At 44.7% G+C, this 24,186-nt stretch overlaps 1 protein-coding gene across 1 annotated transcript in view; it reads right to left on the bottom strand.

Moving 5' to 3' along the window:
• Nucleotides 1-6,632: 6,632 nt before the first annotated feature.
• The window catches only part of SAXO1 (stabilizer of axonemal microtubules 1), a 110,389-nt gene continuing 92,835 nt past the window's right edge, over nucleotides 6,633-24,186 (bottom strand). The window contains exons 3-4 of the mRNA XM_055577964.1: nucleotides 20,595-20,797; nucleotides 6,633-8,021 (exon numbers count right to left, since the gene is read on the bottom strand). Coding sequence (XP_055433939.1) covers nucleotides 7,018-8,021; nucleotides 20,595-20,797 — 1,207 coding nt within the window. The 3' untranslated portion in view covers nucleotides 6,633-7,017. The remainder of the gene's footprint in view (nucleotides 8,022-20,594; nucleotides 20,798-24,186) is intronic.

Raw genomic sequence — 24,186 nt, 5'->3', positions numbered from 1 at the left:
AGGGGCCAATATGCTGAGAGTGAGCGCTGTGTAAAGTACCTGAGTTTCCACACATGAAATGCATGTCAATGACTTTGGCAGCTTACAAGATGCTTATTTCCAGGTCTTGCCTCAGTTTTGGACAGCTGAAGTTTCCAAATAACTGACCTCTGAATGTAAGAGGTGTTACAATGCTTAGCCAAGAAAAGAGTCTCTCCAAGTCAACAGTAAGCACTGTGCCCTGCTTAGAAACTCAAGTGAAAAGTTTTGTTGTTTTTTTAAGCCCAAGAGAGCCTATTGCCCAAAAAATTCCATTTCTTAGTTTATAAGTCATTCACTGGCATAGATGTGTCAAACTGCAGTCATTTTACAGGCATTTTGTCTGCCTTAAGCAGCTACTTGCCTGTTTCAAGGGTGTTTGTAGGCTCCTCTGTTTTCTGCTCCTATAACGTGAAATGGCCTTCGCAGGCGGCACTAGTGGTAAAGAACCTGCCTGCTAACGTGGGAGACGCAACAGATGCCAGTTCGATGCCCAGGTCGGGAAGATCCCTGGAGGCGTGCATGGCAACCCACTCCCATATTCTTGCCTGGAGAATCCCATGGACAGAGGAGCCTGGTCTGTCCATGGGGCCGCAGAGTTGGACATGATTGAAGTGATGTAACACGCATGCATTGGGGTCACATAGAAGAAACCAAGCTTCACCCCATCATTGAAAGAACAACCTTGGTCCTGAAGAGGTAGGCAGGTCACAGGTATACAGACAGGCTGTCTGGTTTGGGCAGCAAAAGCCCAAGAAAATCAGTGTTTTAGATTCAGCCACAGGAGTGGAAAGTTCCTGAATCCTTTCAGTTAGCATCAAGCTGCGTTTGCTGCCACTCCTCAAGACCTGACAAGGAAAAGCCATCAGTATGTCTCATATTAGCACCCTAGGGCCCAGAGGCAGGGACTCAGGCACCTGTGGCCCAGAAGTAGGACTTAAAGAGGAGCCCAGCTTAGCACTACCCTGATGCCTTTTCCAGAATCCAGAGCACATGTTCTGAAAGGTTCACAGTCTCCTAGGCTCCCCCAGGGCACCCTCAAAGTGCGGAGCGGACAAGCACCTGCTCAGCCAGCCACGTGGAAACTCTGAGCTTGTCCGGCCAAAGAAAACGCCTCTGCCGGCCCCCACCCCCAGCACATATGCTCAGAAGGGCCTCTGTCCTCTGCTTCAAGGTCTGAGGACCAGATGTGCGCCTGGGTGATGGCCTGGCAGGTCTGAGGAGCCAGGGGGCCATTTAATCCTCAATTAGGACCCGTACACACCCCACCAGCCCAGCTACTTCCTCACGACAGCTGCACAGCTGAAAAGCCCTTTTGGAGATTATGGATCGCTCAGTGCATCTTCAAGCCCTAAATGACCAGATCGCCAAAAGAGAGCACCCCTCTGGGAAGGGTCTGTTGTGCTGATCCTATTGCCTTTGAGCAATCTGCTTCCCTTCTGCGTTACAGGTAGAAGTGTGGAAGAGGATGGGGAGGACAGCTGCTCTGGTAACATTACTGCAAATACTTTTAGGGCAGTGTGACTACAAATGAAAAGGTATTTGGAGACACAGCAGGGAGTGCTGGCTCCCTCGCCACCCCCAAGCAAGGCCCTGGCCAGGACTGATGCCCCTGGTGTCAGAACTGGGCTGTGGTTTCTGCTTCAGCAGAAGGCTCTCTCTGAGCCCCCAGACCCTCCTCCATGAAACCGCTGGTGATGTCTGAAAGGGGTAAGGAGGACAGCAGCTGGGGCCGAGGATGGAGTGGGAGAACGCTGTTCAAAGCCATATGCACAGCCTTGGGGAACAGCCTGGGGTTTAGAAGGTAGTGGCCCAAGATCCAGGACTCTCTTCACGGCAAACAATAGCTGACCTGGTGCGTATTCTATGCTGACTGCCCACGTTCACCTTTCAGTCCCTTCAGGGGAAAAACTCACCCTCCAGGTGCACTTACCAGTGGAGAAGACCCCAAGAAAGTCCATTAGTCTTGCTCCACCTTCAGTGGGCTCTCTGCCCAGGCAAGGGTGGCTGCCAACTCGAGCTCATCTCCAGCATACCCCCTCACATACACCATTCAACTCTTTTAAGCAATAATGAAATTATAAAATACCATAGTGAAGAAGATGCGAGGAGGGTCATCAGTGAACAAGGGTTTTCAAGGAAATGGAAGAAGACAGGAGAGAGAAAAACAATGACTGACAAGCGTGGAGCAGACAAGCAGACAGGAATGCTGGGGCTGATAAGGAGTGGGTCTGACAGGCAGAATCTGGCAGGAGCTCAGGATCTGAAATAGCAGGTACCATAGAGAGCAGACGGACAAATGGTGCTAAAAGTGGAGACTGCTGAAAGAATCACTGACAACGGGCCCTGCCTTCCCCAGCCTCTAGTCACTGTCTGGCCTAAGATCTTGGAGCCAAGGCCAAAAAAGGGGGCCCATCTTCAAAGACATTGACTCCTGCGAAAATGCAACAAGCAGTAGATTGGAGATTGGTGCTATGTTTCTATCATAATTGGGAGGCCAACTGGAAAGGGGGGTGCTGAGCTTCAAAAAATCCAAGTGATGTGCGAGAGTCTTTAACCACACAGGCAGTCCTCATTGTAAGGTGAACGAGGGAATGAGAGGTGCCCTGGCCACCTAGGCTGCTGACACGAGGCTGCCCTGAGCAAAGCACAGGCAGGAAGACACCATCACTGGCAGTGGCATATCCCAGGAGATGCCCCCGGTCACCATATCACAAACCAGCAGGCCACACTCACTCCACCAGAGCCAACACACCAACTAACCCCACCACCTCTAGCCCATCTGCCTCACCCTGAGATCCCACTTTCTTCAAGCAGAATAGAGCTTTCCCGTCTTTGAACTGTAAAAGCCCCGCCTGTTTGCTTCTCCAGAGTCTCAGCCCAGAGCATACTGGATTCTGCCCTGGAGCAGGTTCCCTGCTTGGCCATACTTTTCTGTTTGCATTTGATTTCTGGTCTCTAATAATTTTTCTTTTATAACATGCTGAAAGCCTTGGAAACCCTGGAATGTGGTAGGTGATTAAGCTCCGACTTCATTCCCACAAGTGAGAAAGGCATGAAATAAATTATGTGTGTGTATTTCAAGAGAAGACAATGTGTTTGAAGTCTTCCATCATCAGAGTTTGTTGAATAGGATGCTATGGAGTCTTAGAGCAGTGTGCACACACATGTGCATGGGTTTTCATAACTGTAAAAGAATCTTTTTCCAACAGTTTCTTATATGGGAGCCCAATACATAGAACTGATTACAAGAAGCTGCCATGGGAGATCCTGGGATGGAAATCAAGGCCCCATCAGCTCAGTTCACTGTCTTTTCCTTTCTTGTGGCCCAAGTAATGTTCTTAAATGACATCTCCAGGCAGCACAGTTACCAACCTCAATTCAGAACAACTAAAAGTAAATGAACTATAAGAAAAAAGGAGGTATTTAAAACTATATAAAATATACAAAATTTAAAATATGAGCAGTGGGACTTTCCTGGTGGCCCAGTAGTTAAGAATCCACCTGCCAGTGCAGGGGACACAGGTTCTATCCCTGACTGGGAAGCTCCCACATGCTGCAGAGCAGCTGAGCCCGAGCCACAAATACTGAGTCTGCACTCTAGAGGCCAAACCCCACAACAAGAGAAACTGCGGCAATGAGAAGCCCGAGCACCACCACTGAGGATAGAGCCTGCTCGCTGCAACTAGAGAAAGCCTGTGTGCAGCAGTGAAGATCCAATGCAGCCAAAAATAAACAAATATTTTAAAAATAAGTAAATAAAACATGAGCAGTTGTCCTTACCTGCACACTTGTAAGCACTGACCAATAAAATCACAGGCCGTCGCAGCAGGCAGAATTCAGCAATCTTCATCATCATCACCAGCATTGTTGTCATCCTCATCTACATTTAATAAGTTAAAGATAAGCCATGCCTAAGTGACTGATACATACCCTATCATTCGATCCAAACCACAAAACCATGAGACCAGTATTATCCACATTGTAAAGAATTTGACCAAAGCCCATAGCTAGTGGGTGACAAGGACCAAGATGCAAACCCAAGTCTGCTGGACTCCCCTCATAATGCTCTTAGCCATTGTGTTCCACTAGTACCCATAAAAGCCACCTGTGTCCTTCTTTATGTATTTTATGAATTTATTTGTATTAACTACTGTCATAAGAAGGACTGAGAGTAGGAGAGAGCCAATTCCTCAAGTCCTAGAGAGACAGATAAGGCAGAGATACCCTGGGTGGGTCATCTAGCCTGGAGTCACCATGGAGATGATCCTAAATGTCACAAAGACCCCAAGGAGACTCAGTGCTCCTAAAACAGTCAGATCTATCGATCTTTCTCCAGTTTCTTCCCTTCCTACTCATCAGAGAAGCTTATTAGTTTTGACATTACCACACACTCTTATATAACTATATTAAGAAGGGGGAGAGAAGGAAGGGGTGTAAAAGAACTAAAATACCTAATCTACCAAAACAGACTAGGTCTAAAATCAATGAGTCAACAGACACCAGTGTGTGTGTGTGTTTTATATATATATATATTTATATATATATATATATACACACACACACACACTATTATAGGGGGGCTTTCCTGGTGCCTCAGAAGGTGAAGAATCCGCCTGCTATGCAGGAGACACGGATTTGATCCCTGGGTTGGGAAGATCCCCTGGAAAAGGGAATGGCTACCCTCTCCAGTATTCTTTCCTGGAGAATTCCATGGACAGAGGAGTCTGGCAGGCTATAGTCCAACGGGTCTCAAAAAGACATGACTGAGCGATTTTCACTTTCATACTAATATATTAGTATATATACTATGGACTTCCCTGGTGGCTCAATGGTAAAGAATATGTCTGCCAAGAAGGAGATGCAAGTTCAATTCCTGGGTTGGGAAGATCCTCTAGAGGACGAAATGGAAATTCACTCCAGTATTTTTGTCTGGAAAATCCCACAGACAGAAAAGCCTGGTGGGCTATATAGCCCATGGGGTCACAAGAGAGTCGGACACAACTTAGCAACTAAAACAACATTATTAAGGAATTTGAGGGAAAATATTAGTAGAAACAGATCCAATTATTTACAATTGTTCTCTGGGGAAGTTATAATAGAGACTAAGGAGTGGCTGCTTAAGAGACTGCTGCCGTTTTATAAGCATTTTAATACCATTTAGTTTTTTAAATCAAGTGCCAATATTCCTTTGATCTGTGAAAAATGATGAAACAAAAATAATAAAACCTACCCTCCTAAGTGGCCTCCTTTAGCTTAATGGCCTCCAGAAAGGAGTTCAAACAAAGACAGTACAATTTGATATGGTTGGTGGAGCCATGAGATCTGAGTCACTGCAGATGGGAGGTGCCTGGTGTTGAGTCAAGAGCCCTGGATCTTGAAACAGAAGACCTGGGTTCCAGTCTTGGCCTTGGTGCTCCAAGCTCTGTGGCCTTAGGCAAGGTGCATCATCTCTCCAAGCTTCTTTATCCCATAAGGGCAGTCATCCACACCTGATACAACCAAGAGGATTAAATGCCATAAATCCCAATCCAGTGACACAAACTAACCTCACAGTAAGAAGACAATGAGTGGGGACCTGAAAGTCTGGGCCAGGGAGGTGAGATCCATGGAAAGATAGACTTGAATAAGACATACAGGCTTCTTGCCCATGAACCAGGCACTGAACTGAAATTTCCTCTCCCCTCCATGCTGTTCCCCAGTTCTCTGACACCATGGAGTATATTTTAGGGTTCTACAGACTCAAAAGAGAGGCAGATAACCCAAGCATCAATCTGCATCCCCCTGGATGAGGCTCACACAGACCTTGAACCCATCTGATCCCTGCCTGGGCCATCTTGAACAAAGTGCCTCCTTGACTCTTCCTAATTAAAAAAAAAAAAAATTCTCCAAATTACTTAACCTTAGGATCAAACCTTAGGCCCCAAAGAGGAACCTCCACCCTTTCTCCATTATCACTATGTCACGCTTTGTGAGAGGCCTGACCATAGCTGTCATTTTAGGACAAGCGGCTCCAGGCTTCCCAGGAATCAGCCCAACGTGCGCCATTTTTTCCAGGTTCAGAGCATTTAGAAGAGCTCATAACTTAAGGGCCAGCTGCCAACTGCCTGGTTGCAAGGGCTCCCTTTGTCCCCACCCCTGCCCCCTCCCTGGATTCAGAGCCTGCACTAGTTTGGGAATGAGAGAGGTCTGGCAATCCATGCTTTCCTAGGACTGCCATAGAACCTTGTCCTTTCCTTCCATTTGTCTCTCTTTTGAGTCTGTAGAACCCTAAAATATACTCCATGGTATCAGAGAACTGGGGAACAGCATGGTGGGGAGAGGAAACTTCAGTTCAGTGCCTGGTTCATGGGCAAGACTCATGACAAGACTCATACCCCATCAGACAACACTGTTGTTACTGGTATGTCGTGATGTAAAGAGGTAGAAAGATGCCCTGTGAAGCAGCCCTGGGCAGAGAGGCCCCAAAACAAGACTCCAGATCAGGCCTGAGGCACCCCTACCAGGATGAGGAGGCAACAAGAGAGTTAGGCTGAAATATCCCCAGAGGTCGCAAGAAACATGGCCTGCTCTCTGCGTAGACAGCACGTGGCATGAACACACAGACCTGCAGATTCAATCCCCCAAAAATGAAGTTTATTCTTTGGCACTTCATACTTGGCAAGGGACAATCATAATGTCAATTTATACAATGATTAAACTAGTAAAATACATCTGGATGGGAAGGAAACCTCAGAGACCAGCTTTGATTCCATGAGCACAAGGTAACGGGCCCAAGACGGGGAGACAGCAGAGGGAGGGTTAGGGGACTAATTAGCCAGTGATTAAATGTCATTTTCCTTGAGTCAAGTGGTTCTCATTTTATTTCAAGTGTCCAGGAAACGACGATGAATTTTTTTCATTTTTGGGGAATTCTTTTTTTCTTTTTTGGTCCAATGAATAGCTCAACCATATGATTTTATAAGTATCGTGCAATTTCTAAATTACAACCTTTAAAAATCAGGCTGACACTGTCAACTCCTGCTGGTTGGGATTTTCTGAATCACCTACAGAAAAACGGCTGCTCCGCCGAGAGCCTGTCTGAGAAACGGGCCTGTATATTCTGTGCCCCAAAGCATCTATTTCCTCAAAGATGTAGCCAGGAGGCTCAGGGTATGAAGCCAGGCACCTGCTCATTTCCTTAGGAGTAAAGCTGATGGTGTATGTGGTCTGGCCCTCCACAGGGATATTTCCTCGGGGCCCAGACCAGACGGGCTTGCAGCTTTTGGTCATCGTGGGCAGGTGGGGCACATAGTGGGCTCGTGTGGTGGTCAGGCAGTCCAAGGGCTCAGTGGGAAGGTTCAGCTGGGGGATGGGCTTGGCTGGCTCTGTCCGCGTGCTGGCCCACTGCTTGTAGTCCTCTTTGGTCGTGGTGGAGCCTTCAAAGCGGCCACCCTTCTTGACCGAGAGCGCAGGCCGGCAGGACTCAGCTGGGGCACCCTTAGGGTACGTGTAGTGGGTCTGCACTGTTGTCAAAAGGTCCATCTTCTCTTCAGGAGGGACATACATGGCGGGAGGTTTGGAGAACACCTGGGGCGTTGGCCAGGCTTGGTACTTATCTCGAAATTCAGTGGTGTTGGAGAAGGGCGTGTCGAGCCCATAAGGCCTGGCAGGAGGTTTCAAGCTCTTGGCTGGCTCCCCCATCAGACCCCGGTATGACTCTTTGTGGGTGGTGAGGCTTTCAAAGGGGATTTCACAGGGTCTGAACTTCTCTGACTCATGCACAAAGCGCTTCTCCAAGGGGTGGGCCACGTAGCTCATCTTGTAGTTTGTCAGATCCTCCAGGGGGATGTTACAGAGCTTGGGCACAGCTGGAGGCTTACAGCTCCTGGTGTTCACCAGGCCCTTCATGGAATAGTCGTCCTGCTGTGTGGTGCGACTATCAAACTTGGTTGATGCTGGCCGGTAGTGGTGAGGTGGACGAAGCAGCTCTCGTCTTGGCTGGTTCCAGGGTAAATAGTCGGCTGAAAATAAAGCAGAAGTGGTGATTATTCATAAATCCAATCACTCAACCTGCATGTATTCCCAGAAGCCCCAAAGCCACAAGCCAGTCTTCAGGGAGATGTTACAGGAAACAGAGGAAAACCAGACTAGATCCCTGCCACCGCCTCAACCAAGGGCTTGATGTTTCAACTTTGTGGTATTTGCAGATTATCGTGCAGCAGAAGGCTTCCCAGGTGGTGCTAGTGGTAAAGAACCCACCTGCCAATGCAGAAGATGTAAGAGATGCAGGTTCGATCCATGGGTCAGGAAGATCTCCTGGAGGAGGGCATGGCAGCCCACTCCAGTATTCATGCCTGGAGAATCCCCACGGACAGAGGAGCCTGGTGGGCTACAGTCCATGGGATCACAGAGAGTCAGATATGACTGAAGTGACTTAGCACGCACACACATGCAGAAGAGACTACTTTATAGGAGTCTCATCACACCCACAATGCTGCATGTGGGGACTGTAGAGGGTCCACGGCCATGAGTGGACCCATGGAATGGATTCCAACAGAGGAGTCCAACTGCTGGTTTTCCCTCATCCAAGAACAGTTCCATTCCTCTAAGGGAAGGTGCCCTCTGTGAATCAGCAAAGAGTGACTGGGAAGGTACATGCAGAGCAGTGATACCAAGGATTCACAACCCAGCCCTGCTGGGCCACCAGCCAGACCTACTAGGCCTCCTGGTCATCCATGGGGCAATCACCATTATGTTCCTATCATCACACATACACTCCGCATACATCAAATACGGCACTCCAGGGGAATAAGGGGACTATGTTGGCTAACCAACTCTGAATCCACAGGGAATTCTCTTGCCTACAACTTTACAAAGAGAACAAAAGCAGTCTTTGAGGTATATAGCTAATAGCAGTGGAGTCCACAGGCACACTTTTTTTAAACAGCTTTCTTGAGGTATAATTTGTATAAATATAAATGCACCATTTATACATATATAAATATAAATATAAAATGCACCATCTTACACACATAATTTAATAATTTCTACACAGTTGTGCAACAACTTATAATCATAATCTAGTTATGCTGAATCCCTTGCTGTACCACATAAATTAACAACACATTGTAAATCAACTATACTTCAATAAAAAAAATTTTTTTTTAATCTAGTTATAGAACATTTCCATCACCACCCTAAAAATCTAATCAAGCCAATTTGCAATCTTCATTCTCATCCCTGGGCAATAATTAATCATCTCTTGGTCACTATGAATGTGCCTTTTCTGGACATTTTCTATAAATGGAATTGCACAATATATTGTGTTTTGTATTGGCTTCATCCATGAAGCATAATGTAAAGGAGGTTCATCCCTGTAACAGCATGCATCAGCTGACTCCCTTCTATTGTTGAATAGTACTAGAATAAATTTTGTTTAACCGTTCATCATTTGATGGGCATTTGGATTGTTTTCATCATTTCATTATTATGAAAATTTCTGCTAGGAACATTTATAGACAAGTGTTTGTGAGGATATATCTTTTCATTTTCCTTAGGTCGATACCAAGAAGCGAAATTGCTAGGCTATATGTTTAATTTATGTTTAACTTTTCAACATACGGCCAACTTTTCCAAAGAGGGTGTGCCACTTCACATTCCTACCAAGCAATGTATGAAAGTTCTCATTTCTCCACATCTTCAACACTTGTTATTACGATTTGTTTTTTAATTATAGGCATTCTATAGTGGGTGTTTAGTGGTATCTCATTGTATTTTAATTTACATTGCCCTAATGATTAAAATTTTTGAGTATCTGTGTATGTGCTTGTTAGCCATTCATTTGCTTTTTGGTAAAATATCTACCTAAATCTTTTGCCCATTTTTTCACACAGTTGTTTGTTTTATTTTTGAGTTGTGAGTTATTTTTGTATTCTAGACTACAAGTCCAATGCCAGATATGCGATTTATAAATATTTTTTCCCAGTCTGTCACTTACCTTTTCATTTTCTCGCTCAGTTCAGTTCAGTTCAGTCGCTCAGTCGTGTCCAACTCTTTGCGACCCCATGAATCGCAGCACACCAGGCCTCCCTGTCCATCACAAACTCCCGGAGTTCACTCAGATTCACGTCCATCGAGTCAGTGATGCCATCCAGCCATCTCATCCTCTGTCATCCCCTTCTTCTCCTGCCCCCAATCCCTCCCAGCATCAGAGTCTTTTCCAATGAGTCAGCTCTTTGCATGAGGTGGCCAAAGTACTGGAGTTTCAGCTTCAGCATCATTCCTTCCAAAGAAATCCCAGGGCTGATCTCCTTCAAAATGGACTGGTTGGATCTCCTTGTAGTCCAAGGGACTCTCAAGAGTCTTCTCCAACACCACAGTTCAAAAGCATCAATTCTTTGGCGCTCAGCCTTCTTCACAGTCCAACTCTCACATCCATACATGACCACAGGAAAAACCATAGCCTTGACTAGACGGACCTTTGTTGGCAAAGTAATCTCTCTGCTTTTCAATATGCTATCTAGGTTGGTCATAACTTTCCTTCCAAGGAGTAAGCGTCTTTTAATTTCATGGCTGCAGTCACCATCTGCAGTGATTTTGGAGCCCAGAAAAATAAAGTCAGGCACTGTTTCCACCGTTTCCCCATCTATTTCCCATGAAATGATGGGACCGGATATCATGATCTTCGTTTTCTGAATGTTGAGCTTTAAGCCAACTTTTTCACTCTCCTCTTTCACTTTCATCAAGACACTTTTTAGTTCCTCTTCACTTTCTGCCATAAGGGAGGAATCATCTGCATATCTGAGGTTATTGATATTTCTCCTGGCAATCTTGATTCCAGCTTGTGTTTCTTCCAGTCCAGCGTTTCTCATGATGTACTCTGCATATAAGTTAAATAAACAGGGTGATAATATTCAGCCTTGACGTAGGCCTTTTCCTATTTGGAACCAGTCTGTTGTTCCATGTCCAGTTCTAACTGTTGCTTCCTGACGTGCACACAGGTTTCTCAAGAGGCAGATCAGGTGGTCTGGTATTCCCATCTCTTTCAGAATTTTCCACAGTTTATTGTGATCCACACAGTCAAAGGCTTTGGCATAGTCAATAAAGCAGAAATAGATGTTTTTCTGGAACTCTCTTGCTTTTTCCATGATCCAGCAGATGTTGGCAATTTGATCTCTGGTTCCTTTGCCTTTTCTAAAACCAGCTTGAACATCAGGAAGTTCACGGTTCACGTATTGCTGCAGCCTGGCTTGGAGAATTTTGAGCATTACTTTACTAGCATGTGAGATGAGTGCAATTGTGCGGTAGTTTGAGCATTCTTTGGCATTGCCTTTCTTTGGGATTGGAATGAAAACTGACCTTTTCCAGTCCTAGTTCTCGCTAGTATCTTTTAAAACACACAGAGGTTTTGAATTTTTATAGAATTTACTTTTTTCCCCTATGTCTTAGTCTAAAAGATTTAAATTTTTAGCTCTTACATTTAGATCTCTGATCCTTTTTGAGTTAAATTTTTAGTATGGTGTGAAGTAAGGTCTAAGTTCATGTTTCTACAAGTGGATATCAAATTATCTCAGCACCATTTGTGAAAAAGACAAATTTTCAGCTACTTTGGTTTGATTTTCATAAATAAAATTTAGAGTCATACCATGCCAACTTCTTCAACAACAAAAAACCTGCTGAAATTTTTATAGGAATAGCACTGAATCTATAAATAAATTTGGGTGAACTGCACCTTAAACTGCATTGAATCTTCAATCTACAAACATGGATTCTCACTACCTATTTTGACATTATTTCTCATTCTACAAGGCTACCATCACCCTGATAACCAGATAACCAAAACCAGACAAAGTTATTACCAAAAAAGGAAATTACAGGCCAATATCACTGATAAACATAGATGCTAAAATCCTCAACAAAATACTAACAAACAGAATCCAACAACACATTAAAAGGATCATATACCATGATCAAGTGAGGTTTATCCCAGGGATGCAATGCATATACTGATACTTCAGTATATGAAAACCAATCAATGTGATACACCACATTAACAACTAAAGGATAAAAACCATATGATAATCTCAATCGATGTAGAAAAAAAATTCAACAAAATTAAACCAGTTTATGATTAAAAAAAAAACTTTCCAGAGAGTAGGCATGGGGGAACCTATTCTCAATATAATAAAGGCCAGATACAACAAACCTACAGCAAACATTATTTTCAATTTTTGAAAAACTGAAAGCATTTCTTTAACATCAGGAACAAGATGAGGGTGCCCACTATTATTCAACATAGTTTTGAAAATTCTATCCACAACAATCAAAGAAAAAGAAATAAAGGGAATCCAAACTGGAAAAGAAGAGGTAAAACTCTGTTTGCAGATGACATGATACTATACATAGAAAATCCTAAGGATGCCACCAGAAAACTACTAGATCTATTTCAATAAAGAATTTAGTAAAGTCACAAAACACAAAATTAATACACAGAAATCTCTTGCATACTTATACACTAACAACAAAAAAATCAGAAAGAGAACTTAAGGAAACAATCCCATTTACCATTGCAACAAAAAGAGTCAAATACCTAGGAATAAACCTACCTAAGACAAAAGAGCTGTATACAGAAAACTATAAGAGACTGATGAGAGAAACCAAAGATGACACAAACGGTGGAGAGATGATATACCATGTTCTTAGACTGGAAAAATCAATCCTGTAAAAGTGACTATACTACCCAAAGCAATTTACAGATTCAATGCAATCCCTATCAAAATTACCAGTGGTATTTTTCACAGAGCTGGAACAGAAAATTTTATAATTTGTATGGAAACACACAAGACCCCAAACAGCCAAAGTAATCTTGAGAAGGAAAAATGGAGCTGGAGGAATCAGGCTCCCTGACTTCAGACTGTGGTCATTGCTTAGTTTCTAAGTCATATCCAAATCTTCGTGATGCCATGGACTGTAGGCTTTTCTGTCCATGGGATTTTCCAGGCAAAAATACTAGAGTGGGTTGCCATGCCCTCCTCCAGGGCATCTTCCCAACCCAGGGATCAAACTCATGTCTCTTATGTCTCCTGCATTGGCAGGAGGGTTCTTTACCAGTAGAGCCACCTAGGAAGCCTGCAGACTATACTGCAAAGCTACAGTAATCACTATAGTATGGTACTGGCAGGTTTTTCTTTTTAATTGATCTTACTTTTAGGCCTAGATTCCTAAGAGCTACCCTCTATCACAGCATAGTTTTGTAATCAGCCTCTGATTAACCAGAAGTTATACGTAAGCACCCTCTTCCTACTGGCTCAGACAGTAAAGAATCCACCTCCAATGTGGGAGACCTGAGTTCAATCCCTAGGTTGGAAAGATCCCCTGGAGGAGGGCATGGCAACCCACTCTGGTATTCTTGCCTAGAGAATTCCCATGGACAGAGGATCCTGGTGGGCTACAGTCCATGAGATCACAGACTTGGACACAAATGAGCGACTAAGCACACATACTTAGGCACCTTAAGCCACTAAGGTTTTCACCATTTGCTAATGAATCTGTGTGTGAGTTGGAGAATATGGTCAAAGATTGTACAGTTTGCAATTTTTTCCCAGCTTTTGTTTTCTGCCACGCGGTCTCATATTTCCTCTGCATATGCACCAGGCATCATATTCAGCCACGAAAGATGAGTAAATAACTAGACCCTTCCTCTGATCTCTTGAGCCTGCACACTGCCTTGCCCATATGCACAGTCTTCCAGACCATCAGGAATATGTATGAGCTTATCAAGGCCCACCTCTGAGTCTGTCTCATTCTCTGAGTCTCTTTGGTAAATTTCTGACTGATCTACTGGTCTGTTGCTTGTTTCAAGTAGTACTGCAACCTCAAACTAACCGCAGAAGCTGTCTTACCTAATTTTTTTGCCATTAATGTCACTATTGTTTTTACTGAATTGCCTGAGTATGCACTTTTCTCCAATCAGCCCTCACTGGCAGCAAAGTTGCTGGTTTTCGCAGCCTAGCCTGCCCAAGCAGAACTACCACACAGATGGAACTTGAGGAGGGGTGATGGAAGCAGCCCCAGGATAAAACACCACACACTCCCACTGTTCATAACATGGTTTAGTAGTTTTTCTTGAATAAATGGTTCTCAACTTATTGTACCCCTTTGGTTGAGTTCCAGAGTCCTAAAATGATTGGTTTTTACTGTTTTGTCCAGTTTTATTGTTGCTTTTTGGGAGAGAGAATTTGTCAAGTTCCTCACTCTGCCACGCTGTAAGTCCTGACATCCCCACCCCCAGGCACACTCTTAAGCTTATTTCAGGCTAATAATACTACCAACTATTTATTTTAAATTGGCTTCATTTTAATTGAAAATCTAATCTTTCTCCAAGAGCTATTAATGGCTCTATCAGCATCTTGAAAGCATTAGGGGGCCTTAGAGGGAACCATCTTGCTGAATATAAACCACATGTTTCCCCCTCAGACTTCAAGCCTCACTGAAATGAGGGTATCTACCTGTGGACGCCTACACACTGCCTCCAGGTACATGGGGGTGGGTAGGACAGGGTTTTCTGGCCCTCTCCCATGATGGATGAAGTGTTAAGAAAACAGGTTCCTAAACTGAGAGTTGCCTCATATGATTTCTGATACCCAACAATACAGTGGAAACCACATTATTATCCAACCTCCCAACTTCCTCCACCCAGCGTATATTACAAAAAAACCTCAGAATTCCACATGACAAACCATTCACATGCCTGAAAAGCCATCAGTAAAAGCCCTTCAGGGCCAGGGTGTCATGTGTGTAATTGGCAAGAACCTCTTTAAAAGGGATTCCATTCAATAATGTGTCTAAAAAAAAAAAAAAAAAAGCTAAACCTAAAGCTGAGCATCAAGTAATTACACTCTCAATCTTTCCAATTGCACAGTGTTTTGAAAATGTCAAAATTACAACCAAATGCTGCTGGAGCAAATTTTACTAGTGGTTTTCTGGAGGCCAGTAAAGGCACTGGCCATAAGAGTAGTAAGAGAAAAGTTTGCATATTTTTCCTATGCAACAATAGCAAGCAGAGCATATAGACATAATATAGATGCACCCACTGAAATACATCTATTTAATGACCTTGATCTTTGGTTTCTACCCCACCTTCCCTTTGGAAGGAGAATCAATGTATAGACACAAAACCATAAAGACTGCTACAGAAGACTTATTAAAGCAACACTATTTCCATAAGAGAAACAAGTCATCACATGAGCGATAAGCCAACAGATAAGGCAAGGATGTGGCCCCTCAAACATGCATGAGGTTGTGCAGGAGGCGAAGAGCAAACGTCCTGGGCCTTCCCCAAGCTTCACTCCTGCCCTCGGCCGGCCCCACCGAGTAACAGACCTGGTGGGGATATGTACAACTGTAATGCCAACTATGTCACCAGGAGCCCTTGTAAATAGAGACCTAGAACTATTCGTTCATTTATTACCTCACTAAACACATCTTCACCACAGCATCCCCTGTGCTAAAAGCGGAAAATAAATGTTTGGCATTTAAGGCCAAGTTTTGGAAGCCACTATATCCTAGAGGAGTAATGGAAAAAATTAACCACTGAAATTGTATGATATGGTAAGTATTATTCAAAAAACTAGGTTACACATAGGTTACCACTGACACCGAATGACAGATGTTTTCTTTGACTACAAACTGAATTGATTTTAAACCTGAATTTCAGAGGAGAACCATGAAACCTACCCTCAGGTACATATGTAGCCAGAATAAACCCAGAAGGTCTAAGCATGCCTGGTTCAGAACAGTCCTGTTGCCACTTCCTTCAGTCCGTGTAAGTACACTTTTGGTAGGAATGTAAGTTGGTGCAGCCACTATGAAGAACAGTATGGAGGTTCCTTAAAAAACTAAAAACAGGGCTTCCCTGGTGGCTCAGTGGTAAAGAAGCCACCGGCCAATGCAAGAGACATGGGTTCGATCCCTGATCTGGGACGATCCCACATGCCTCTGAGCAATTGAGACTGTGTGCCAAAATTACTGAGCCTGTGCCCTCGAGCCTGAGAGCCGCAACCCCTGAAGCCCACGTGCCCCAGAGCCCATGTTCCACAGCAAGACAAGCCACTGCAATTAGAAGCCCTCACACTCAACTGGAGAGCAGCCCCTACTTGCTGGAACTAGACAAAAGCCTGCACAGCAAAGAAGACCCAGAACAGTCCTAAATAAATAAATAAAATTATTTTTTAAAAAAGAATGAGAACATATCTTTTGGGGGAAAAAAAATGAAAAACAAGAGTTGCCATTTGATCCAGCAATCCCACTACTGGGCATATATCTGGGAAAAAAAAAAAAAAACAATTTGAAAAGATACATGCACCCTCAATGTTCATTGCAACACAATTTACAACAACCAGGTCATGGAAGCAACCTCAACATCCATCAACAGAGGAGTGGATAAAGAAGATGTGGTACATGTATACAATGGAGTATTACTCAGCCATAAAAAAGAACAAAATCCTGCCAATTGCAGCAACATGGATGGACCTAGAGATTATCACACTAAGTGAAGAAAGTCAGACAAATACAATATGATATCACTTATATGTGGAATCTAAATAAAAGCATACAAATAAACTTATCTATAAAATAGAAATAGAATTACAAATGGAGAAAATAAACTGTTACCAGGGGGACAGAGGGAAGGAATAAACTGGAATATTGGGATTGACATATACACACTATTATATATAAAATAGATAACAAAGAAGGACCTACTTTATAGCACAGGGAACTCTACTCAATACTCTGTAATGGCTTATATGGGAAAAGAATCTAAAAAAGAGTGGAGTCGATATATAACTGATTCACTTTGCTGTACAGAAGAAACTAATACAACAGTGTAAATCAACCGTACTTCAATTTTAAAACTAAATTTAAGTCTGTGTCAGCAGACAAATTTCTGGTACCTATTAACTGCTTAAAAAAAAAAGAAAATAGGGTTTTCTCAATACTAACTTTCTCAGTAAGGCAAAGTCAGCCATGACTCAGTTTTAGCACTAGAATACTATTCTCTGGTTTGCAGAGGGTAATTTGAGATGTAAATGTTTGGAGAAGGGGAAGAATATGGAAGATTAGATATTTCTTTCTGTATGTTGATTTTGAGGGGGGATTATTTTGTGGGAGGAGTGGAGGGAGATGTCCTTTTAAATAATACCACTGGGATACTCCATCCTTGTCAACCACTAAGGAAAGCAGGGAGTATTTCTCAGCCCTAGATCTCTCCTTGCACCCAGGGCAAGGTGGAGAGGGGAAGCTGAGCTGAGCAGACAGCTGCTCTGAGGAGCCTCTGACTCTGTCAAGACTTGAAAATCCAGGAAGCCCACAGGGAGGATGTAGAGAGGAGAGGATGCGGTCAGATGAGCCCTACCAGAAGCCCTGCCTCCTCACCCATCAAAGGGAAGTGCTCACTTGGGCTCTGTTTTTTTCCTGCCTGCTCAGTGTCCATTTTTTGCCCTGCTATAAACACTGGGATGAAAAGGGAAACAGAGGAGCCCTGCAGAGGCCAAAGTGCCACCCCACAACGTGCCTCATTGGGCTGACTCCTTAATACAACATCTGCTATGGTGCCTGCCTTGTTGAGGGTAACAGACAAAGAAAAAGGCAGACCCCTGCTCTCTTAGAGCCTGCAATCTAGCCAAAGAGACAAACGTTAAACTAAATTACAAAATGAATTACTAAACAAGGTAGGACAAGTCAGCCTTCAAGCACCTTACAGGATGTGTCTGGTCTGGCATGGGGGAAGGTCTGGGGCACCTTCGGAAGGTGTGATGCTTCTGCCCTTTGCAGAAGGATGAGCACTGGAGAGGGGATGGGAGGGTGGCTCTCTAAAGAAGGAAGGGCAGTGCAACATGCCCTGAGACAGAAAAGAAGTGGAGCAAAGCAACTGAAAGAAGCTCCTGTGGCCAGAGCAGAGGGGCTCAGGGAGGAGGAGCAAATCTTCAAGGCAGCAGAGGAGTGGGCAAAGGTAGGGGAGTTTATCCTAAGAACTGGAGTGATTATTTGAAGAGTTTTAGGTAGAGAAGAGGTCAGGTGAGATTTCTATATTCAAAAGATCTCTCTGCTTGCTTTCTGTGGCCAACAGAGATGAGCTGATAAGGTTGGAGAGACGCGCAGCTAGGCGTCCAGCAGTACACATGGAGAAGGCAGGGTTTGGTTGTTACCAGGAGGATGCAACAGAAGGACAGAAGAAGAGAGGGGCTGCAGTGATACAACGTGGAATAAGCTGCATGGGAACAGACACAGGAGGGGCTGATGATGATAAGGAAGGTTGAGGCATCAGTGGGCTGGAGGTCCCAATGAGGCCAAGGACTGTCAACAGGGCGGGTAAATACAAGAGCCAAAAGGACCAGATGGTGGAGGGCACGAAGGTGGAGCTGTTTGGGGATTTGAAAATGTCCAGAATGTGGCTTGGCAGGAAGTGGCTATGGAAGAGTAAAAGATAATAGGTGACACTAAAGAAAGTAAAAGGACAAAAGAAAAGCAAAAGCAGAGATACTCAGCCACATTTAGAATCTTCCAGAATGATAGATTAACAGCTCCTGGAAGGGCTTCAGGAAGATTCTTACATCCCCCTCCAGCCTCTCCACCTCCCCATGGCCAAGTGTTAAGCTTGACTAAGCCACTACTGGGGACTTCCCTGGTGGTCCAATGGTTAAGACTCCATGCTTCCAATGCAGAGCTGCGGGTTAGATCACTGGTTAGGGAACTAAGGGGCTTCCCTGATAGCGCAGTTGGTAAAGAATCCACCTACAATGCAGGAGACCCCAGTTTGATTCCTGGGTTGGGAAGATTCACTGGAGAAGGGATAGGCTACCCACTCCAGTTTTCTTAGGCTTGCCTTGTGGATCAGCTGGTAGATAACCTGCCTGCAATGTGGGAGACCAGGGTTCAATCTCCAGGGACGATCCCCTGGAGAAGGGAAAGTCTATCCAACTCCAGTATTCTGGCCTGGAGAATTCCATGGACTGTATAGTCCATGGAGTTGCAGAGTCAGACACGACTGAGCAACTTTCACTTTCACAGGGAACTAAGATCCCATGTGCTGCATGATGCAGCCAGATTTTTAAAATGCCACTATCACCACAGGCATGCAGACATCACAGACATGTGACAGGGACAGTTTTGTGCGTATTCTTAGGGCGACCATGTACATCATAAGCAGCACAGTTACTGATCACAAACCTGGCCTCCATCCATCCCCATGGCGTCAGTCCTGTGGCTCGTGCTCCATAGAGTGAATGACTGCTACCTGCTACACACACCACTCGATATCCTGTCTCTCCTACCAGACTACAAAGTCAAGGGCAGGTCATTATGCTTCCCTCATGGGTCCTAATACCATGCCTGGAATGCAGAAAATGCCCAATAAAGGAGGAAACTAGCAAAACTAATTTACGAAGTTCAGGGTCAGCACAGTGGTCCTCTTCTGGGTGGGGAGGAAACTAGCAAAATTAATTTACGAAGTTCAGGGTCAGCACAGTGGTCCTCTTCTGGGTGGGGACGCTAACTAGAAGGGAGTATCGATGCTGTACATTTCAATCTGCATCCTGTTCCCATGTGTATTCACTCAAAATTCATTGGTCTAATTTGCCTTTGTACTGTCAGCTATCTGGCAATTCACCAAGGGATTCTCACTTTCCTCTAGAACTTTCCTAAAACTTTTGCAGTCCAATAGGAATTAAAGATGAACAGGTCCTTGCTGGCCATCTATTTTACCTATAGCAAATACAGCACAAGGAACTCTACTCAATATTTTATAATGCCTAAATGGGAAAAAAATGGAAAAAGAATAGATATAAGTATACATATAACTGAATCACTTTTCTGTACACCTGAAACTAACACAACATTGTTAATCAACTGCACTCCAATATAAAATAAAAATTTTTTTAAAGATTAAAAGGATTGATGTATTATTCAGGGGGAGGTACTCAGCCCATTAAAAATAATACAATTTTACAAATTCACTAGTCTCTATCATTATATATTTGCACATTTTTCTGTATGTTACATTTCCATAATTTTTTAACAAGTGAATGAATCAATCAGTGGTGAAACCCAACTTGGCTTAAACTTGAACTGCTTGCCCAATACGGGATGGGAATGGCAAGCTGAGGCAGGCACTGGCACATATTTTCTGTAGGAGGCCAGATATTAAATGTCTTAGGCCTTGCATGCCATATGATTTCTACCACAGCTATTCAACTCTGCTGCCGAACACACACTTAGCCATAGATAATATAGAAACCCAATGGGAGTGGCTGTGTTCCAACAAAACATACTTATGATGCTGAACTCTGAATTTCATTTAATATTCACATGTCCTAAAGTAATAGGCTTTCTCATTTTTTTTTTTAATCATTCAAAACTTTAAAAACCATCCTTACCTCCCTCTCCAGCTGCACAGAAACAGGCTGAAGGCCAGATTTGGCCACAGAAAAGACTGCCCAGCCCGTGCACTGAGGGCGTGTGTGCATAAAACCCATTTCCCAGTCAGCACCGAGGCTCAGCCCATCCTCCCCAACCCCGCCCCTCCAGCCCTCTCCCACCTTTGTAAGTAGGCAGACTCTCCATCTTGTCCCCACAAGGGTATTTACTGTCCCGAGGTTTGAAGGGATCCACTCGGCAGAGGGGGTAAGGGTTGTAATCTTGTTTATACGTGGTCTGCAGATCCATGTTCTCTTCACTTGGGACGAATGGGTTGGGCTGGTGGATCTTCACTGGTAACACTTTGTGAGGCCCAAAGTCTCTCCTGTAGGAAAATAAGCACACGCCTTGGGAGCCCTTGCCTCAGAATAAGGCTCATGGTTTCCATTCAACCCAATTCTACAGGCGCTTGCTGAGAAGCCATCTTCTCCTCTCTGCCTTCACTGCTCTGCCCCCTGTTTCCCACTCTTGACAAAGACATTGCCATTCGCTTCTCACTCAGGTTATACACCATCAAGGGCCAGCCATTCACCAAGTGCGTGCTCCTTACCTCCACCCTGCAGCTCATCAGTTCCTCTTTTCTCCTCAGTTCAGACCCTGACCATTTCCCAGGTGGGTCATGTTATAACCTATAACCTGGGCTTCCTGCATTATTCCCACCACCTGCCACTCTTCTATCCTAGAGAGCCAAAATCAACTTGTCTAAACCCAAAATCTTACCCTTTCACTCCCGGGCTTAAAAAATCTTCCAGATAAAGCCCAACTTTCTAGCACTGGATGCAAACCTTCCTGGACCTGCCTTGGCCTTTCTCCCTGGCTGCAACCCCGTCCCCTTCCCCCTCATTCCCCACCCCCATCCCACTGCAGCCACCCAGGACCACTGAGAAGGTCTCTCCTGTGCCTGCTGTCTCCACCTTCCTCCCCTAACCTGTTCATTGTGGAGCTGACTTCTATTTTTCAGGTCCCACCACCTCCTTCTCTATGCTCCCAATAGCTCATGCTAATATTTATCTTCTTCCTCTACTTAACCTCATAGAAAACCAAGAAGAAAAGACCAATAAATGCAGACAATGAACCTTTCACTTCTCAGCTCTCTAGCATCAGCACTCCCATTATTTCAGGGTATATGGAAACAATGGAATAGAAAAATCAAGACAATCTATGAAAAACAAGTATCACATACAAATGTATATATATGGAATCTAGAAAAATGGTACAGATGAACCTATTTGCAGGGCAGGAATAAAGTCGCCAACTTAGAAAACAGACACAGGGCAGAGAGGGAAGCTGAGGGGGGCAAGAACTGGGAGAGTGCCACTGACCTATATTGTGTGTGTGTGTGTGTGTGTGTAAGTCTCTCAGAGGGAAGCGGAGGGGGGCAAGAACTGGGAGAGTGCCACTGACCTATATATTGTGTGTGTGTGTGTGTGTGTGTGTGTAAGTCTCTCAGTCATGTTCGACTCTTTGTGATCCCGTGAACTATAGCCTGCCAGGCTCCTCTGTCTATGGAATTTCCCAGGCAAGAATACTAAAGTGGGTGCCATTCCCTTCTCCAGGGGATCTTCCCAACCCAGGGATTGAACCTGGGTCTCCTACATTGCAGGCAGATTCTTTATCTTTTGAGCCACCAGGGGAGCCCACATGTAAAACAGATAGCTAGTGAGAAGCTGGGTGTGTAACCGCAATGAGCTCAGCTCGATGCTCTGTGATGATGTAGAGGGGTGGGAACAGAAGCTCGAGAAGGAGGTGATAAATGTACACATATAGTTGATTCACTCTGTTGTACAGTGGAAACTAAATACAACACTGTAAAGCAATTTATACTCCCAACTTAAAAAAGAGAAAAGAAAAAGCATGACACTCTACTGTACACTCTCTTCCCAAAGCACCCCTCAGTTCTGCAAAGACCAAGACACCGCAGCAGCACCACCAGCACGAAGTACCCTGGCTCAGCCTGGGCGCCCACTGCCCACCAGCTGCCCAGGGCAAACGCTTCAGCATACATTCCCCTCTTCCTCCGAGAACTTCTGCTTCACACAACAGGCTGTTCTTGCCTGAAACTCATTTATCCAACTGGACAGGGGGAAGGTGGCTTTTCCCTAATGGCACTTCCAAAACGACCTCACCAAGGGAAGGGGAAGGCTTCCGGACAGGAAGACATTGGGCCCAAACACCAGTAAAAACCTACTTCCCCGCCAAAATCTGGAGCAGTGTTACTGAGCCATGCTTGACTAGCAGAGGCAACACGCTCCACTGTAACCTGTCTTGCATGAATTATATATATGGCTGTCAATAAACCCAAACCAGGGACTGAAAGTGCTTGGTGGGAGGGGAGGAAGGAGTTAGGAAGCCGGAGAATTAGTTTCCCTAGGGCTCCAAAGGGGAAACAGGAGATGCTTCAGTTGAACTCCCTGTAACACCCTCTGGGTAGGTTTAAAAATACATCTCAGCAGCAGTTACCGGGCCTGCAGCCTGGGCTCTGTCCCCAGGGGCCCCGTGTTGGCAAATAGCAAGAGGAAGCCCAAAGACCTGAGGCAGCTGACAGTGTAAGTCAGGGTTTATGGAGGGAATGGGCTGAATAAGAACCCAGGGATCAGCTCCCCGCTCCTACTCTTCTAAGCGTGCAAGTGCCTCACACTGATATCTGTTCAAAGCTAAACCAGCTGCAGCAGGGAACTAGGACAGTCAGGCCCCTAGGCTGCCAAGAGAAATGGGAAGGCCCAGAAAACATTGGCTGATAACCAGTTAACTACAAAGTGGCTTTCATCAGAAAGTTTGTGTTCTCGAGGAGGGCTCCCAAGGGGAGGTGGCTCTCCTCACTCCCCAGAGGGCTGGAGTGGGGTTGGAGGCAGCCTAAGACCTTACAGCTCCATACAAACCTGTGTTCACTGATGGCTACCCAAGAGTTTAGCCCTGTTCGCTTCCAAGAACGTGTACCAGAAGATACCAGGCGGCAGGTGATGAGGAACAAAGCTGAACGCCCACGCTGCCCCACAGAGCCCTCCCAAGCCCAGAGCAGCCAGGGGTGCCTTCCTGACATGGGCCTGTCACACCCTGGAACCTGCACACCAAACACGAGACATTCTCTTCTGCTGTTACTTCTGCTGTGAAAACCTTCCTACAAGGGCTGCCAGGCTCTATGATAACTAAAATGTACTTAATGCCCCCATTTCCTGCTGCTACAAGGGAAAAAAAGCCAAACAAACAGGACTTCCCTGGTGGCGCAGTGGATAAGAATCCACCTGACAACACAGAGAGTACAGTTCAATCCCTGGTCCAGGAAGATTCCACACACCTCAGCAGCTAAGCCCATGCACCACGACTAACTGAAGCCTTGCTTGCTAGAGCCCATGCTCTGCAACAAGAGAAAGCCCTGTGCATGGCAATGAAGACCCAACACAGCCAAAAATAAATTTTTAAACAGAAAAGCACAGGTGACTGCCTACAGCTAACCTCACCAATTCATGGACTTTTCCTGAAGTTGGTTTCTCAATAGCAAAAGGTGATGTGGCAATCCTCATTTACCATGTTCGAGGAACGAAATTGTTAACTGAATCTTCCTCTCCAACACAAAATTCAAGACAGTTTATGAAACATTATCAATGGATTGAATTTACTGATCAGTTATAACCAAGACAAATGATTTTGGGGAGGGGAGCAGTGATCTACCTCTGAAGAGAGGAAAGTAGTTTAAACTTTAATTCATTTATCCTC

The sequence above is a fragment of the Bubalus kerabau genome, chromosome 4 (assembly GCF_029407905.1).
Source record: "Bubalus kerabau isolate K-KA32 ecotype Philippines breed swamp buffalo chromosome 4, PCC_UOA_SB_1v2, whole genome shotgun sequence".
Classification (NCBI taxonomy): Eukaryota; Metazoa; Chordata; class Mammalia; order Artiodactyla; family Bovidae; genus Bubalus; species Bubalus kerabau.
This window is presented reverse-complemented; position numbering and strand designations above follow the sequence as displayed.